The 20,425-nt window shown below is 35.8% G+C and overlaps 1 protein-coding gene across 1 annotated transcript in view; it reads left to right on the forward strand.

Moving 5' to 3' along the window:
- The window catches only part of LOC111054675 (glypican-5-like), a 203,932-nt gene that overhangs the window by 87,072 nt on the left and 96,435 nt on the right, over window positions 1-20,425 (forward strand). The window contains exon 2 of the mRNA XM_039439616.1: window positions 17,830-17,988. Within this exon, the coding sequence (XP_039295550.1) occupies window positions 17,830-17,988 (159 nt within the window). The remainder of the gene's footprint in view (window positions 1-17,829; window positions 17,989-20,425) is intronic.

The following is a 20,425-nucleotide window of genomic DNA, read 5'->3' on the forward strand; positions in this document are numbered from 1 at the left end:
ATGCCCACTTTATACTTAGACTTGTGCGTAGGTAATGAGACGGATGATGATAAGAGGACTTTCAATTTTGGGTGGGCTCCGAACACCGGAAAGTAATGTTCAAACTCATAAATGGTATATCGAGGAGTATTTCAACTTGAATTTATTTGATTCGATTGAATTGTTTAACAAAATTAGCAAAATAAACAGATTTCACAGTGAAGGAGTTATCTGGTCAATATTCTAATTCAACATCCAACTCTAATCAACCTTGTTTAACCTTATAAGAGTAAATACATAGCCACCTCCAATACAAGGCCCCGGATACGATATTATTATTATTATTATTATTATTATTATATTATTAAATAATCTCTACAGTTGAAAAGAACGTATTGATATTTACCATAGCCACCTCTAATACAAGGCCCACGATATTGCAACGTCGCAGTGTAGGCCTAGAATCTAATACATGATTGGTGAAAAAGATCAGCTGGTATTTTTTTAAATATTTTTCACCAATCATGTATTAGATTCTAGGCCTACACTGCGACGTTGCAATATCGTAGGCCAGGTCCTTGTATTAGAGGTGGCTATGGTAAATATCAATACGTTCTTTTCAACTGTAGAGATTATTTTTGATTACTTGAGTGAAATTTGATTAGGGACCAGAGGCCAATACTAAACCAGTGTTGATGAGTTTGTTGGGAGTGTGAGAATGGAAGTTTTGGGAAGGGGAGCGCGGACCAATCATAAGCGAGTTCATGATTTTGTCACGCCTCTATGCTCCTCCCTACTCTCTCCTGATTGGTCAATGGTTCACAATGCAGTTATCTCCCAATTCTGCCGCTAGATAGTGTATTTTACTGGGTGGTGACAGAAGCTAATTTCTCATAGGATTATTTACCTACTCGATCTCTCTCGCTCGCTCTCTCACTCTACTTACGACCAGACATCACCTGTATGCCGACGACTTGCAAATATACCGGCACTGCAAGAAAAATGACTTCAACATCGCAGTTGATGAAGTTAATGCTGACTTGACTCGTTTGGTACGATGGACTGAGAATAATGGACTAAAAATTAACGAGACTAAATCAAAATCAATAGTGATAGGTTATTCAAGACTTTTAAACACACTTGACATAACTAACGGACCATTTATAAAATTGAATAACATACAATTGCAATACAGTTCTGACGTGAAAATCTAGGACTTACAATGACAAGGACTCTTGACTGGACCAGCCACGTGACTCAGACTTGTAACAGGGTAATTGGGGGGATCATGACATTGAAGAGGATCTCTGACTTCATTCCCTTTTCAACGAAGGTTATGTTGGTCAAGACTCTGATCTTCCCGATCTTCAACTACTGTGACATTGTGACTCTTGACATGACAGTTCAACTTCTGCAGAGGATGCAGCGTGCACATAATTACTGTGTTCGCTTTATCTTTAACCTGAGACGTGACGACCATGTAACTGAATATTTTAACAGACTTGAACTCATGAAGCTTCGTGAGAGTAGATCACATCATGCTTTGTGCTTCCTCTTTAAGATATTGAAAACTAGAACCCCTAAGTATCTGGCAGTAGAGTACCGTTACTTGGGTGATTTTGGTCGTGGAGGAACGCGGCATGGATCCCATCTGCTGGCTGTCCCAACACATAGGACTGTTATGTACAACAAGTCGTTCCTTGTGACAGCCTGTAGTTTGTGGAATTCTCTGCCTGCTGAGCTAAGGCTTGTTGAGGGACATCGTCGGTTCGGCGCGGCTGTCTTGCGGTGGATCAGAGCTGGTGGACTCTGCTGGAATGTTCACTGAACCTTAACGTGTGTGTTGTGTGTGTGTGTGTGTGTGTGTGTGTGTATATGTGTGTCCTTTCTTCCTTCTTTAATTTATTCCTCTCTTTCCTCTTTTCTACTTCTATCGAAATGATCTATGGATTTTGAACTGACGTTTCTTCCGTTTTCACTTTCCACTTTCTTCTTTCTTCTTATTGTATTCTTTTCACTGATTCAAATTAGAAAGAAATTTTAATTTTGTTTTCTTTCTTTCATTCGCTATTTGGAAGTTTTTTATTATTTTGTAAAATTAGTTTTTTTTTTTTATATCTTATAATCTTTTGTTGTACAGTGTTTTAGTTTTACTTAGAATTGTATTGGAGGGTTAAGTGTAAGAGAGGGCCGGCTGCGCCCTAACTTCGCCCTCCTAGGTTTTTTAATAAAGGCAGTCAATCAATCAATCAATCAATCACTCCCTCTCATGTTTGTTAAACCGCTCGGAAGTGGATTTTCGTATTCATATTAATTTATTAGATCAAGAACATTGCAATATTGAGATCTCTCAATACGGAAGTATTTTCTGGGTGCTAATATTGTATTTCTTTCTAATGTTACTAGGTGTTATGACTTATGTTTATTATTTGATGTTTCACTTCAACTGTATTTGGAGTTATCTTATGACTCGTAGGTCACAAAAATGCTATTCCCCGTATAATCATTTTAGTCCTGATTTATAAGTTTAATGCTTTTACTATTGTGGATGAATATTGCTCTATATGAAATTTAAGTAACTGATTCGAAATTGGCAAAAAAGAAGAGCCATGAAAGAGTAGTTGACCGAGCGAAGTGAGGTCTAAAATTCAAGTCGACGGTTTGGCATTTCTCTTAATGTTTAAATGTTTATATGTTGCTCATTTACGGCGAAACGTGGTAATAGATTTTCATGAAATTTGGCAGGTATGTTCCTTTTTAAATTGCGCGTCGACGGTATATACAAGGTTTTTGAAAATGTTGCATTTCAAGGATAATATAAAAGGAAAAAGGAGCCCCCTTCATACGCCAATATTAGAGTAAAAATCAGACTATATAATTATTCATCATAAATCAGCTGACAAGTGATTACACAGATGGTGGAGAAGCCAGTCTATTGCTGTATTTCCATAAGGTCTATAGTTTCAATCAGGTACTTGTGGATGAGAATACTGCGTGAGGTCTACTGTTCTCAGAACTACTAGTTTTAGGGAAGAGGATGAACATGGAAGGCAAGAACAACGAGAAGGATATCAGAGGATGAGATGATGATGATGATGATGATGATGATGATGATGATGATGATGATGAAGAAGAAGAAGAAGAAGAAGAAGAAAAAGAAGAAGACATGAAGAACTGAGGAGAGAGAAAAAACTAATTGAGAAGGAAGGTAGAGTGGAGAGAGAGAAGAGAGATTTCATGGATACTACATGGAAAAGCTGTATCCGGTATTTTTGAGATATATATGACGTATGCTACCGTCAATGTAATATTTAAGGGAAATTCTGACAGTAGGGTTTCCACCTGGGGAGGGAAAATGTGTCAGCCATCTTGGAAAAGTTAGGTGCTCCGCGCCTGTCACTTTTCAGAGAGAATTATAGTCAGTCAGCGAATTTTATCTAAAGATGGTTTGTGATATAGTAAGATTCACGTTAAAGTGGCAGTATTTGATTAAAATTGGTATTGCTATCCTTGTCTATCACTCGTCAAAGCAGATAGTGCTATCCCTTACAACAATTCTAGTTCATTCTTGAACACTGTAGAAATATAATTAATTAAGAGAATATTCAATCTCAATAATTATGAAAATGTATTATTTGATAATTGAAAAGTATTTTTTGTTACTTATTACTTGTTACTTACTTATTACTTGTTACTTGTTACTTACTTATTACTTGTTACTTACTTATTACTTGTTACTTACTTGTTACTTGTATTTGTCCTCCTGACAGTCTGCAGGCTGGGGAGTCGTCATTATTTTTCACGGCAGGTGATTTCCTCCATGAGCATGTCGTATATGTTGAAATGTATGCTCTTCAACATACTCTGATACTGCATAGTAGGGTCGGGCCAATAGGTATGACTTTAGGCCTCTGGCAAAAGTTGTCTCGACTTGTCAAATAGAATTTGATTATACTAAACAAGAATGAAACAGTTGTCATTACATCAGATGAACTGGTTTCAGCTTCCCTCTATAGAAGGCAGTGACGAGACAGAGAATCGGAAACGCTGGCTTCCCATCTATCTCCACTGTCATTATAACGTGGACATCACCTCACGTGGAGTTTTACATCATTATTTTCAGCATCGCATTTCAATTAAAACAAGCCACTTTGGTAGAAGACGAAAGAGAAGAAGAGCAAGAAAAGAGTTAAATAAGAAGAATAAAAACTTGTAGAAGAAGAACAAGAAGATGATGGAGAGGAAGAAGAAGAGAGAAAAGAAGAATGAGAAGGAAAATTATTGCGAGAAGGAGAACTGAATAGTGACCAGGTTTGAAGCTTCAGATCGCTTGTATTCTGGAATAAGATGAAAGAGAAGAGTAAGAAAAAAAGAAGATGAACAACAACAACATAAGAAGAAGAAACGAAGAAGAAGAAGAAGAAGAAGAAGAAGAAGAAAAAGAAGAAGAAGAAGAAGAAGAAGACGAAGAAGAAGAAGAATAAGAAGAAGAAGAAGAAGAAGAAGAGAAGAAGAAGAAGAAGATGAAGAAGAAGAAGAAGAAGAAGAAGAAGAAGAAGAAGAAGAAGAAGAAGAAGAAGAAGAAGAAGAAGAAGAAGAAGAAGAACAACAACAACAACAACAACAACAAAAACATAAGAAGAAGAAGAAGAAGAAGAAGAAGAAGAAGAAGAAGAAGAAGAAGAAGAAGAAGAAGAAGAAGAGAAAGAGGAAGAGGATGAAGAAGAAGAAGAAGAAGAAGATGAAGAAGAAGAAGAAGAAGAAGAGGAGGAAGAAGATGAAAAAGACAACGTAATAGTCACCCCCGGATTTAATCGACTTCACACATCTGACAATACACATTGTAGTGACAGAAGTTCTATTACGTCGAAAAGAAATTGAATTGAAAAAGGTGATCCTAAATGTCTCTCAAAGTGACAAAATTCACTTAAATCTGTCAGCCTTAGTTAAATGGAAAACCCTTGATGTTGTTTTATGGTTGATGGTGACAGTTCTAAGTGAATCTTTTTTCAGTGAGATTCTATTTGAATTGGCAGTGTTGATTGAAAGAGGAACATAGGTGTTTTCTTATGGGAGATGGTGACAGTTTGGAGTAAATCTTGCCTCAGTGAGATTCCTTTTGAAGTGTCAGTGTTGATTTAATGGGAAGTATTGATGTTGTTTAATGGGAGATGGTGACAGTTTAAGGTGAATCTCGCCAGATTTACTTCCTTCCTGCTCTGTCTATCACCTGCCTCGATCAGAAATTGAATCCGAGACGAAAGGGAATACCGGAAAAATTGGAAACAGACTTCTGGTAGACTTTATTTCTCTTTTCCTCCCCTGATTCTTATCTGTTGAGTGTCTCACTTTCTTCTCAAAATATAGATAGTCAGTTCATTATAAAATTGGTCTAGTTGAATAAAGTGACTGATTGATTGATTGATTATTTGCCTTTATTAAAATATGACGTCTTAGAAACATATTTATGTTTGTAAACTGTATTTTAAATGGAAATAAATTTGATTTGATTTTATTTATTTATTAGGGCTCCTGGTCCTCTGGTAGCTCAAACATTTCTAGTTTCATCAAAATTTAGACTATTTGAATAATTACTAAGTTACTGTTATAGATTTTTTGATTATAGACTCTTATAGTACCTATTTCATTCAAAATTTACTCGTTTGTTGAACAATAACGTTGATTTTATTCAAAGTCAACCCTTAAGAAAGTCTCGATCTCAGATGAAAATGTGTCAAATAGATTATTCTCTTGTATTTTTTCCCCCATTTGAAAGGCATCTTCCGGAATCTCGGATTCTGCTTTCTCCGCTTTTTCACCTGCTCCTGACATTTTGATGATTTAGAAAAACCCAGTAATAAATTTGATGATGTAGGAAAACCCAGCTAGAAAATTTCTACAATTAAACAGCAAATTTCACCATTATCTGAGTATTGAAGAGCGCAAATTGTATTTTGAAAAGTGAAAGTGACATAACCAACATTTTGATTTGGACAGTATAGTATAAATTGGAAATGGGACAGTTTTGGGCATGAGCCTGTTGTGCCTTTCCTCATGTTAAGTATTTCTACACAATGTGATAAATAAACCCTATTTTGAGTGAATGAGAGAAGTGAATAATAAAGTGATAAATGAGAGAGTTGATAATTTTGATAGTTGAAATTTAGAAGTTTAGAAAGACTTATGAATTAGACTTAATTTAGAAAGACTTGATCATAAATTCGAAGTTTCACTTCATATTGTAAGCATTGGTTTCATTTATATTCTATTAAGTCTTTATTATATTCTAAATATTCTATTTTTTTCTCTCTGCTCCGTCTCAATTTTCCTTCCTTTCTTTTGTCTACTCTCTGTGTATTTTTTCCATTTCCATGCCCTGTCATTCATCTTTATCTTTCATCTCCACCTCTGTATCCTTCTTCTTCTTTTCCTCAATCAATTTATTGTCTTTTCTAGTCACTCTATCCTCTTATCACAATCCTTTCTGTTCCTTTCTACTTTCTTGAAACTTCCTACACTTTACTGAAAATTCTTTCTGTTTCGTCATCTTAACCATGTTTAGTCTTGTTCCCTTTCTCTGATCTCTGCTTCCGTTATTTCCTTCAAACCCTCTTTTTCTTCCTCATTGTGTTTCTCATTCCTACTGATTAATTTTTCTTCCGTTCCTTCATCTCCTGTATTCACTTAATTCCATCTCTCACTTTCTCTTTCACTCTCATTGACTCTCCCATTCCATTTTACTTTACCTCCCTTACTTATCCTAAGAGAAGCACTTTGGATTATTTAGTTGAACATGTAACATGTTAAGTGCTAAGCCTACCTCTCTATATCTATATATTCAATTACACTACACATTACACGTATTATATACTTGTAATGGTACAGTACATGTGACGGTGTGACGGTATATACTTCTACTTGTATATGTGTATTCACTTGTATATGTGAAACACGTATGAACCTAGATAGATAGATCTACATCTACATAGATCATAGATCTATATATCATCTATCATAGATCTACTTCTATGTTTTATAGAAATACAGCCTTCGAAATATATCTGTCTTCAATTGGATCTGCAACTCTGGATTATATAGCATTAATGTATATCTATCTTGATCTTATATTATATGGGGAAACAGTCGTGTTATATAGAGTACAGTGACAGATGTCAGGCTAAAAGGAGTACGGTGTCAACTGCTGAAGGGCATTAGAGATTTGGTGAGATGTGTGTACTGTGTTTGGCACGCTCGACCTCACTCATGATTCTAATTTGGTCCTTGACCCTTTAGCTATCTGAAATTGGGTCAAGTTGGGTGAAATTTGATGAAAACCGATTAGATGTTATTTCAGGTTGAATTTAACAGAGAAATCAGATAAACTAGAATCAAAGAGGGGGAGAGAGAGTGTGAGATTCAAACGAAATGTTTCAAGTACATTTATTTAATATTATTCAATTCTTCCTGAATTATACCATAGGTAAAACATAGCATAAGAATATATCTCATGGTGTAGGGCGTTTATGTTGCAAATATCACTTTTAACTCAAGCTGATAGTCCTAGTAGTTGATTTTGGTGAAGCTATGTGACGCTGGTTGTCTCTCATATTGTGCCGTTCTCACACTCTCACCCTAACAAAACTTTGAAAAAACAGAAAATATTAGTTTTTTTTTCAATTCGAATAGGATCCACAATAAAACTTACTGTCAAATCATCCTTGTAATGAAATATCAAGCTGCTTCCATAATTTCCACAAAGCCTATATAATTACATGTTTTGGATTTCAAGGATCAATACAACAGTTCATGAGCGAGTTATCCAACTCAGGGGGCCACTAGTTAAATCTGTATTTGTACAGAAACAGTAAGATACAGATATAATGAGAATATAGCACCAGCTCATGAAAATGAAATGAAGGGCTCGTGGCACATAAGTCTATATATATATTATATATATATATATATATAATATATATATATATATATATGCACCTATTACCTGTTCATGGCACTTAAGTCTATATACGCACCTATTAATGTAATCGGTTCACCAAGGTGTTACGCCTCTAAACAATGTCAAAAATGTACAATCCTTCATCATTCTTATACTTGGTTGCACGTGAGTTTGTTAACTTTTAATCCCGATTTAATGCCTCGAGAACCAATCAGAGAAGGCTTCTTCTCAAAAAACCTTCTCTGATTGGTTCCATTTAATCATGATCCAAATTTAACAGACTTTTTTGCAACCGGGCCTTAGTCTCTTTCTCTGAAAATAGTTTATTGTAAATAGTGTTTTTTATGAATTTTTCTTGGATAGAAATTTAACAGACTTTTGTGCAACCGGGCTCAGAAAGAAAAAGTCTCTTTCTCTGAGAATAGTTAATTGTAAATAGTGTTTTTTATGAATTTTTCTAGGATAGAAATTTAACAGACTTTTATGCAACCGGGCTCAGAAAGAGAAAGTCTCTTTCTCTGAAAATAGTTTATTGTAAATAGTGTTTTTTATGAATTTTTCTAGGATAGAAATTTAACAGACTTTTGTGCAACCGGGCTCTGAAAGAGAAAGTCTCTTTCTCTGAAAATAGTTGATTGTAAATAGTGTTTTCTATGAATTTTTCTAGGATAGAAATTTACCAGACGTTTGTGGAACCCGGCTCAGAAAGAGAAAGTCTCTTTCTCTGAAAATAGTTTTCTGTGAATAGTGTTTTTTATGAATTTTGCTAGGATAAAAATTTAACAGACTTTTGTGCAACCGGGCTCAGGAAGAGAAAGTCTCTTTCTCTGAAAATAGTTTATTGTAAATTAAATAGTGTTTTTAATATTTTTATCTAGGATAGAAATTTAACAGACTTTTGTGCAACCGGGCTCAGGAAGAGAAAGTCTCTTTCTCTGAAAATAGTTTATTGTAAATAGTGTTTTTAATGTTTTTATCTAGGATAAAAATTTAACAGACTTTTGTGCAACTGGGCTCAGAAAGAGAAAGTCTCTTTCTCTGAAAATAGTTTATTGTAAATAGTGTTTTTTTATGAATTTTGCTAGGATAAAAATTTAACAGACTTTTGTGCAACCGGGGTCAGAAAGAGAAAGTCTCTTTCTCTGAAAATAGTTAAATCTAAATAGTGTCTTTTTATGAATTTTTCTAGGATAGTGAGCTCCAAGAGACAGTAGTTAAACTGGTTGACTCAAAATGGTGACCCAGATCAGATTTGCTTGCATACACTTTTATAGCCAACAATCCTGTCCCAGATTCTCTAAATGTCTGTGGATCGAGGGGAGGGGGTTGGATCCTCTTCTACCCCCCCTAAGGGTTCCCCGTAGACCCTCCAACCTATCAGATCAATAGCTAGGCGCCAGTGGCAGTAGTTGTCTAGTTCCCCCCCCCCAAATTGGGGTATTTCGGGAGTTGGGGTCCCCTCAAGGGGTGGTGATTTTGGGGTGTTGCATGTACTGATTTCGAGATGGATGCTTTCACGCACTCGACTCTGTGTGGTGTGCCTACCCCACACTATATGCGGTTGAGGAGGCCTATATAGTGAGGTCCATGTTATGATGGCAGTGGAGGAAGATGGGAGAACAATGTTGCCGATTCTCTGACTTCTGTAGAGGATAGATGATACCGGTATATCTGATATACCAACTGTTCTTTCTTGTTTGAAATAATCATTATTATATTTTATTGGGCGAGAAAATATATTTCGCATTGATTTAATAATGAATTTTTATAGTTGAGATTGAATATTTTTCAATTATATTTCGTTAAATGATCTGGGAGCGTTTCAGAGCTAGAAAAGGATAGCGTTATCTGTTTTTTTTTTAATGATAGACAAGGATAGCAACATCAATGTTAATCAAATCAATGTTATTTATCAATAATTTCATAATAAATTTTCATGATTAAGATGAAATATTTTGTTGATTGATTATATTTCTACATTGTAAAAAGACTTTCTGGCATCAGATCAAAGTGAGAAAGAGATAGCGCTATCAGCTTTGTCGAATGATAGACAAGGATAGCAATACCATTGCTAATCAAACACTGTCATTATAACGTGGACCTCACTATAGTAACGATGTCCCAATTGCTACCGGGCAACCTGTATTCAATATTAGTGTATTGTCATTCTTTCGTCAGCTCTATATTATTGCTCCTGGAATTTATTGTCATCTATGTGGGATTGACCTTTGTGTGATCGTGGCACAAGAACAACTCAAAATAGTGACCCGTGGCGGCACAAGAACAACAAATATTGTTCCACTCATCTCTCACACAACTGGCGCTGCTAAGTAGCCGGCGCTATTTTTTCAAGCACACAACACAACATCCGACCTACTGCTGGACGGTCTCAGGAGATTGAAGAGCTGCAGAGAAAAGAAGATTATGATGGTGAAGAAGAGGAATCAGACGAAGAAGAAGAAGATAAATAAGAGGGAGAAGAAGCAGCAAAAGAAGATGACACTTGTGAAGAAGAGGAAGCAGACGAAGAAGAAGATGATAAATAAGAGGGAGAAGAAGCAGCAAAAGAAGATGACACTTGTGAAGAAGAGGAATCAGACGAAGAAGAAGAAGATAAATAAGAGGGAGAAGAAGCAGCAAAAGAAGATGTTACTTGTGAAGAAGAGGAAGCAGAAGAAGAAGAAGGAGAAGAAGTAGGATGAGGAGTAGAAGTGGAAAATGAGAAAAAGGCCGGAAGTTTGTGCAATGGAAAAAAGTGTGTGGTGGTTTATTGTTTACACCAGTGCTAATGTTTACACACTGCTTCGTAAGTTTGGTAAGAAATCTGAGAGAATGGAACGGAAAAGGAGGATGGGGTTGAAGAGAAAGGTTCATGAAGAAGAAGATGAAGTAAAAGAGGAATAAGAAGGAGCGGTGAAGAGAGAGGATTATGAAGAAGAAAAAGTGGGATAAGAAGGGGAAGAATGTACTAGAATTTGAAGAGAGAGAGTGTGTGTGTATTGGAGATATTGTAGAATGATGAGGTACGGTAGAATGAAGCGAAGAGAAGGGTTGTTGGAGAGAAAGTGAGATGAAGATAGAGAGAAAAAGGATTGATTGATTGATTGAGTACTTTATTTATGTAGATTACAATATATACTGGCTTATACACTTATATACAATAGCTTACAATACAGCAAAACTATAGATGAATTTACATAATATAGACTAAGAAAATAATTATTGAACTGTATGTGATATGAAAAAGCCATTTGTAATATAATAACTAAAGATAATAATTAAATTGTTATGCATCTACATAAATTGGCGGAGCTTTGGACATATCAATGTCCATTCTTCGGAAAGAATATTAAAAATATCCTCCCCACTAACTCCCTACCAAAGGAGTGAGAGAGAAGGATGACAAATGAGGAAGAGTCATCAGAAAAGCCGGAAATGTAGTGTGAGATGAGAATGAAAGTCAGAAATATAGAAGAATGTCTGGTACAGGAAAATTGATGAAAGAGTGGGGAGGAGGAGAGTTTGGGAGATTAAGAGGGAGAGAGAAATAGTGAAGATGGAGAAGTACAAGAAGAAATTGAGATGAATGAGAAGAAAAAAGGACACGAATCTGATGAGAAGTACAGTACAAAAAAAGAGTGAAATAGAGTAAGTGAAGAACGAGAAGAGAATGGAATATTATAGAATGGATAGGTATGGGAAAAGAGTTGATAAAGGGGTGAGGAAGACAATGTGAGAGTTTGTGTTTGAGAGAGAGAGAGAGTGAGAGAGTGATAAAGATAGAGAGAGAGATACACCGTGAGACACATAGAGTATGTTTGTGTGAGAGTGAGACAGGAATAATGATTGATTGATTGATTGATTGAGTACTTTATTTATGTAGATTACAATATATACTGTCTTATACACTTATATACAATAGCTTACAATACAGCAAAGTTATAGATGAATTTACATAATATAGACTAAGAAAATAATTATTGAAAGTATATGATATGAAAAAGTAATTTGTAATATAATAACTATGGATAATTATATTGTTATGCATCTACATTAATTGGCGGAGTTTTGGACATATCAATGTCCATTCTTCGGAAAGAATATTAAAAATATCCTCCCCACTAACTCTCTACCAATTTGAGAGAGAGAGAGAGTGAGAGAGTGATAAAGATATAGAGAGAGAGTGAGAGAGTGATAAAGATAGAGAGAGAGAGAGTGAGAGACACCGTGAGACACATAGAGTATGTTTGTGTCAGAGTGAGACAGGAATAATGATAGAGATCATTATATGATAGAGATCACAGGAGGGAAAGATAAAGTTTAGTAATTGGAGGAAGAGAAGAGTATGAAAGATTATAGAATGAGGAGGTATGAAAAAATATGTGAAAACAGGGTGGGAAACGAGAGTAAGTAAAACTCAATATCTGACAGATGCCAACATCTAGAACAAATAAACAAACAGTGCCCTGTGTTGTGATTATTGTGTGGAGAGCAGAAAAGGGCTGCGGATAAATTTGAAGTAATAAAGAGAGAGAATTGTTTGTAGAATAGAGTTGACCGACAGGAGAAAGTAATCGAAGAGAGCAAAGTTTGTGCTCACTGGGTAAATAAAGTTGGCCCAAGTTATGGAAGTTGTTGGAGGCGAGCGGATTTGTTAATGTTATAAGAAAAGTTGAGGTTAAGTTGAGAATAACTTGGATTATATGGTTGGCAACTTGATTGTGGGGTAGTCATAAAGGTGAGTGAATAGAACCAGAGACTAATAATGAAGGGTATCTTTACCCTATGATGGATTATTATAGTGAGGTCCACGTTATAATGGCAGTATTTGATTGATATTGGTGTTGCAGTCCTTGTCTATCATTCGACAAAGCAGATAGCGCTATCCTTTTCTAGCTCCGAACCGTGCCAGATTATTTTCCAACAATGTAGAAATGAATATTCATAGATACTGGCTTATTTAAAGTAATGAACTGTTCATTTTGGTTTAAGATTGATAATCAATATTTTTTATTAGGTTAGCACAAACAATACAATGATCGGAAAAGAAAAACAGGCATTTGCCCAAAACTTCTTCAATTTCCTAATTTTGTTTCAAATTGTCAAAATATTATACATAGGTTATGTCAAATATTGCATTCTATTCGACAAGAAATGATATTTTTCAATGTTCGAATAATGAATTACGATTGAATTCTTCTTCTTGTATGGCTCTACAGCTCATGGTGAGCCATGGCCTCCGCAACTATCAACCTCCACACATCTCTATCGTTGACTATGCCACTCCTTTCCCTCACTCCCAAATTCTCATCCAGCCATCTTTTCCTGGGTCTCCCTCCGTGTCTCCTATTGTGAAGCCTTCCGCGCATCACAATTATAGGGACTCTGCCCGCAGTCATCCTTTCCATATGACCATAGAGAAACAATAGCATAAGTAGATATCCCATGGTATAGGGCGTTTATGTCGCAACTTTTACTGTCATCTCAAGCCGATTATTGTCGATTTTTACTATTTTGACCGGGTAAGAGTGTATGAACGGCACAATATTCAATTCCATTCAATTCAATTTATTTCACCAAAACACAAAAACAGTACAAAGATGTGACAATCCGAAAAAACAATAATTATTTATTATTCTAAATACTGTATCTATATCATCTATCTGTAAAATACGGCTGGAGGTGAAGAACTACTACAAGTGAAACACTTGTTCGCCAGTAGGAGTAGAGACTTAACTGTTTCTAAATCTTAAGCTAATAATTTAAAATGGAATCTTTTTATTCAAACAATGGTAAGTATATTTAAAATAAATGCTATTAATTGTGAATTAATCCTGACAATAATGAATAGTTTTGAAAGCTGAAAAAATTTTTGAACTCATAAATTAGGTTGGGAAATATTAGTTGTGAAGTATCCAGTTTTTAATATTTATTGGAACAAACTTAATAGGTACACCGATGAGCTCGTTCGGGATGCAGTTTACAATCTTTGGAGCGATGTATACCAGCTGCTTACGAATAACCACGAATATGTTCGTATATAACTTACGAATAATTTTAAATTCGAATCATAAGTAACATATCTATGTAGATTGTATATTGTTCTATGAGTTACATTGATTCTTGAAAATGAGCTTCTCTGTATATTGAAATATTTATATATGCTAAGCACATAGAGTTGATGGATTGACGGATTGAATATGAGAGACTACCAGCGTCATAAAGCTTCACAGGAAAGAACTACGTGGACTATCAGCTTGAGATAATAGTAAAAGTTGCGACATAAACGCCATATACCATGGGATATCTACTTATGCTATTGTTTCTCTATGACATGACCTAACAACCTGATTCTTTGATTGAATATTGACCAAAAAATGTTCAAAATGATGAATTGAGATTGATTATTTTTTTGTTAATTAACCATATTTTTACATTGTTAACCCGATCTATGAACGTTGCGGAGCTAGAAGAGAATAGTGCTATCTGCTTTGTCGAATGATAGACAAGGATAGCTGCATCAAATACTGTCATTATAACGTGGACCTCACTATACTGTATAACTTGAATTTTACTATAGTGAGGTCCACGTTATAATGGCAGTATTTGATCAACTTTGGTTTTGCTATTCTTGTCTATCATTCGACAAAGACGGTGTTACTATCCTTTTCTAGGTCCTCAACGATGCCAATTATGTTTTTGACAGTGTAGAAATATAATAAATTAATGCAGAGAATCGGCATCGCTATTCTTCTATCTTTTTCCACTGCCATTATAACGTGGATCTCACTATATAGAGGTTTATGCACTGAGACATTCGCATTCGCACACGCAAATAATACACGTTGCACCAGACAACACCAAATCTGGTCAAGTGCCAATGAGTGAGTGACGTCATCAATCTCTCTCTCATCACTCCCTTTCTCACATTCACTCTCTCTCACTCTCTTACTCAATATATCTCCCTATGTCTCTCTCATTTTCTCTCAGTCAGTCACTCACTCACTCTCTCTCTGTCTCTCTTATAATTAAATCGGTCTGTCTGGTGTGGTCACAGTTTAGATTGAGGCGGGTATTCACAAGGTCAACTTATTTAGCAAAGCTCATTAACCTCAGACACACTAACATCTACCATGCTGACAAGGAGGCACTTGCTAAGATCTTTACTGAAAGTATTATTCCAAAAAATATACCTGAAAACTTCTAAAAATGAATATTAATCAATCAGTAAAATCAAAAAAATGTACAAAAATGGAAACCGAGATGAGAATAGTTGTCAGTCATTGGAGAATGTATTAAAACAACTAAAAATAGAAAAGTAAGATAGTGAAGAAAACTTTGTGATTAGATATTTCACCTTATAATTAAACTAACCGTCAGGCTCGCTTCGCTCGCCATATCCGTCTTGCCAGGGGGCTCCGCCCCCTGGACCCCCGACTGGATCGTCCAAGAATGAGATCAGCAGGCTCGCTTCGCTCGCCTGCATTTAGACCTCAGCGGAACCTCTGTACCGAATTTGAATGTATTATGTCAATTTGATCTCGAAAAACACCTGTTACTATATCGGCGTATCTTTGGCGAACAAAATTCTTCCACCTCAGCTAAACCTGTGTACTGAATTTAATATATTTCCATCAATTATTGAAAAAGGTGAGGAAACGCAGAAAAGCTGAGAAAACGTTAATTTTGGCTAATTGGATAAATTGGTATTGGACGTAGGAGGTCCTGGATAAATGCATTTCAATCTTCAACTTAATGCCAACCTGACAAAATTATTAATTTAGTTACCAGTTAACAACTGTTTCGAAGAGGTACTCTCTCTAGATTGTAGTTCTATATTAACATATGGTATGGACATTCTTCAATTATAATTAAGTGAATAAGAAGAATATACATGCTAAAAGACGAACTTTAAACCCTTAAAAACCACCCTTACAGTTAAAATATTGCCAAAAGATTTCTTAGTGCGCCTCTAAAGGGCCAACTGAACATACCTACCAAATTTGAACGTTTTTGGTCCGGTAGATTTTTAGTTCTTTGAGTGAGTGAGTCAGTCAGTCAGTCAGTCAGTGAGTGAGTGAGTGCCATTTCGCTTTTATATATATAGATACTTCTGAGGTTATGACAACTTGAATTCAAGTAAACTTGACTTCAAGTTTACAAAAATCTTTTAGTTTCTCAAACGTCGAGAATACTTTACTTTTTTTTACTTCAACGAAAATTCACTAATGTAAACCCTACATTACGCACTAAAACTTACTATCAATAACTTGTATTTATTGCCAGTATTTTGAGCAGCAGGCTTGAAAATGATGGTCACATTCCAGATTTTGTCGTCCATAAAGTTACAGGCCGCTTTATCACAACATAGTCTATAATAAGATTCACTTTACTCTGTCAGCATTGAATAATATGGGAAGCATTGAAGTCTCTAGTGTGGAGTACTGACACTTCTGTGCCCCCTTCAGCAGAATTACGATAATGGCGTTATCGTTGTGCTCCAAAATTTGGGGCTGGTTTAGGGGATGGGGAAGCTGTATTCAAAAAGGGGGGATGTTGTGTCGAAGCCCCTTCAGGATGTGGGGGGAAGTGTGGATTTTATGGGGTTGACAAGGCTTTGGAGCTATTAAGAATGTGGTGTCTTGTGGGAAACCCTTGCAAGAATTATGTTTCAAGGGTTGAGGTTATGTATTCATTCATGTATTGAGGTTCTGTAGATATATTCAAATAGTGTTCTAGAAACACTTTGTTATCCCATTGATTGTGTGGCTGGCCACTAACGTAACGTTTCACATGTACAATATGACTGTACAGTCAAAAACCTGAACGTTATACTCTGTGCAGAATTACTTCTTACTTGGGATGAACATGCGTAGAAGAGAAAGCATACAGCGGGAGGGATAAAGAGGCGCGATGTTGCCGTTTTGAAGCGGATAGCGTTTTCCAACTTCTAGTGACTGTTCATGTGCTCATGCTACACATGCAAAGTTTCCTGTCTGAAAGCAGTCAGATGACTGACAAATTGGCAACTGCGCTTCTACCTATTACTCTTTTAATCACTGTAATTGGCTGATCTCCTTCCATTTCTCTGCGCCGTCTTATTCCTCCTTACTCCTTAAAGTAATTTTGAATGAATTATTTATAGTTTTGTCAAAAATAGTTATCCTCTTCTTAGATGAAATGCTTACATTAAGGGCCGGTTTCCGAGCTCGGGATTTGGCTAAGTTCTAGACTTTAAACAGCTGGAGTCAGAAAATTGACTTTCCAAAACGGGGCGTAGTAGCAGTTTTCATAACAGTAGACGCAGTTTTTATTTTCTCATTTCTATAATATAATTGGAAACGTTTTTCTTTGACTGACTAAAGTGGTAGTAACTTCCGACTTGAGTCAGAGAAAGGTATCATAAGATTGTTTTATTCTAAGATTCTAAGCTTGAGTGTGCATTAGTTAGTGTGCTCTTGCAGGTCAGCTATTCCACAAAACTGTTCGTCTGGTAGTCGGAAATTCGCGATGAAGCGTTAAAGTTGATGGCCTAAAGTCGAATTTCTCTTTGTTTTCTATAGTTGAATTTCCTTTTGGCAGGTCACCTGTTAAGGTGCGTACAGATATACGCGCCGCGAACATGAGCAATTCACTTTTAATCAGCTGACTATATCTGTATTTTTAAAGAAACTGTTGGCATCAGCTGATTAAAAGTGAATTGCTCATGTTCGCGGCGCGTAAATCTGTACGCACCTTTACAGAACACTGTTCTTCTGTGACCAGAAAATTGCCAGAAAGAAAAAGTTATGTTAGTAGCTGGCCTAAAGTTGAATTTTCTTTTGTTTTCCGTTGTTAATTCTATCCAATTTCCTTTCTTTTCATGAAATTTATGTTATATTTTGTTGATTTTGCAGGTACCAGCCTGTCAGTGTGCAAATCGCGTACTAGCTGTTGTACGCACCAGATGGAGGAGCGTCTAAAGACGCATGTGCAGAGAGACTTCCAGGCTCTGCTACATCATTCCTCGCAGACCATACAGGGTCTGCTCATATCCACTGCCAATGACCTGCAAGGTAAGGCCACACAAAACCTTTACACATTGTTTATAAGATTGTTGTTTGTTCTATAGTAAAGGATAAGGAACCTCATCATTCATGAATCTGTTTCGTCCCTAAAAATAATCATTTAATGCTTTGTATCCACTGCCACTGATCTGCAATGTAGAGCACCATGTCACAGTATACATACAGTATGGAAACTTGGCTAGTACCCTGACGCTAATATCCGCCATCTTGTTAGGAAGCGCCGCATTGTAATAGTATTGATGGTAAGTTCGGATCACTTTAATGATCCGGATCAATTGATCTCGTTCACTGCTACGAGCCAATCAGAAGACCAGGATTGGAACTTCCCAAGGTCACGTGACGTGTTTAGTATTGGCGTCATGTAAAAAGCATTGGTTAGATAGGCGATTGATTACAAGTTTCCATTCTGTATATTCTGTGACTATGTCATCCATCATTCATGAATAATTCGGGCTTGTCCCCAAAGGTACATCACGAGATGATCATATTATGTTTTGGTCCCCAATTTACTGTCAATGATCTGCAAAGTAGCAAACAACCTCATCATTCATGAATTATTAGTTTTGTCATCAAATCAAGTGTGATTCATAACACAATCATTCAATGTTTTGAAAGGTTATATGTTATATCGCATTGATTATTTATTTTTTTGTGGATACAATCACAAATCATATAAATATGATTGGGAAGGAACAACAGGGTTGGCCCAAAACTAGGCCATTCCCAAATTTTGATAATGAACATTTGCATTGATTGAGCATAGTATTTCAACTCTGTGTATTTATTGTATCTATGAACTTGATGTCATAATTAGACACTAAAGAAAAGTTACTTGTTGGAATTATCTAAGTTTAGTCAACATTCTAATACCCTGTGCTGTAACAGGGTAACAACATTCAAATTCTTCTTCATTCTTTATTGACCCAGTACATGATTGATTGATTGATTGATTGATTGAGTACTTTATTTATGTAGATTACAATATATACTGGCTTATACACTTGTATACAATAGCTTACAATACAGCAAAGTTATAGATGAATTTACATAATATAGACTAAGAAAATAACTATTGAACTGTATATTATATGAAAAAGCAATTTGTAATATAATAACTATAGATAATAATCATATTGTTATGCATCTACATAAATTGGCGGAGCTTTGGACATATCAATGTCCACATGATTAGGAGAGAAAAAATAAGTTAACCTTGTGCTATTCCTCTCCCAAATTTGGATAAGGTTACACATAGTCCGAAATAGGTTGTTCACTTTAAATAGTAGATTTTTTAAAAGAATTCCTAAATCAGAAATCAGAAATTCCTAAATCCCAATTCGAAACAGAATTCCTAAATCATGACACTTGTGTATGAGACTTCTTGCATGAAGATAACAAGTATAAGTTAGTATTTGCACAAGCTCTCTCCCATTAGTTCTCTCTTTATCTCACACTAAACCCACATTCTATGTATCTCTTTCTCTCTTACACTGAGCTATGTACTCCAAATTCCCTCATTCACTCTCTCTCTCTCTCTCTCTCTCTCTCTCTTCATCACAGTGGTAGAGAGTTAGTGGGGAGGATATTTTTAATATTCTTTCCGAAGAATGGACATTGATATGTCCAAAGCTCCGCCAATTTATGTAGATGCATAACAATATAATTATCCATAGCTATTATATTACAAATTACTTTTTCATATCATATACTTTCAATAATTATTTTCTTAGTCTATATTATGTAAATTCATCTATAATTTTGCTGTATTGTAAGCTATTGTATATAAGTGTATAAGCCAGTGTATATTGTAATCTACATAAATAAAGTACTCAATCAATCAATCACTCACAAAATAATATATAATAATGTGCATCTCTTTCTCTCCTATCTTCTACTATGTACTCTAAACTCGCTCATTCTCTTTCTTTTTCCTATTTACTCTCAAACACTATCTCTTTCTCACTCTATCTTCAGTGAGACTCACTGTCAGTATTGTTTATAAATACCACCAAAGCTTCCCCTTCATCCAATGCTGACAGATTTGATAGAATCTTAATACACTACTACTACCACCACCTATTACACACAACATACAAAGGTGCTCTATCTATTAAACCGTGTTCAAATAGAACAGGGTGCCTAACAATTGGGTTGTACAAACAAGGCATAAACCCCCACCCCGCCGTAACACCCCGACAGTACAAAACACAGGGCTCCTCATTATAGGGGTCCCCCCGGATTTCATGGGGGGATGGTAGCTAATATCCTGCCCTCAGGAGGGTGGAAAGGGGGTAAATACCCAACAATGTAGGGGGTGATGCCCCTATGGGAGTATTTTGGGTTGTACTGGTAGACAATTGGGTTGGTAGCTCCTATCTTTGTATGGAGTTGATGATTTGTATGATGATGATAATGATGTTGTTTA

The sequence above is a fragment of the Nilaparvata lugens genome, chromosome 13, assembly GCF_014356525.2.
Source record: "Nilaparvata lugens isolate BPH chromosome 13, ASM1435652v1, whole genome shotgun sequence".
In the NCBI taxonomy this organism is placed as follows: domain Eukaryota; kingdom Metazoa; phylum Arthropoda; class Insecta; order Hemiptera; family Delphacidae; genus Nilaparvata; species Nilaparvata lugens.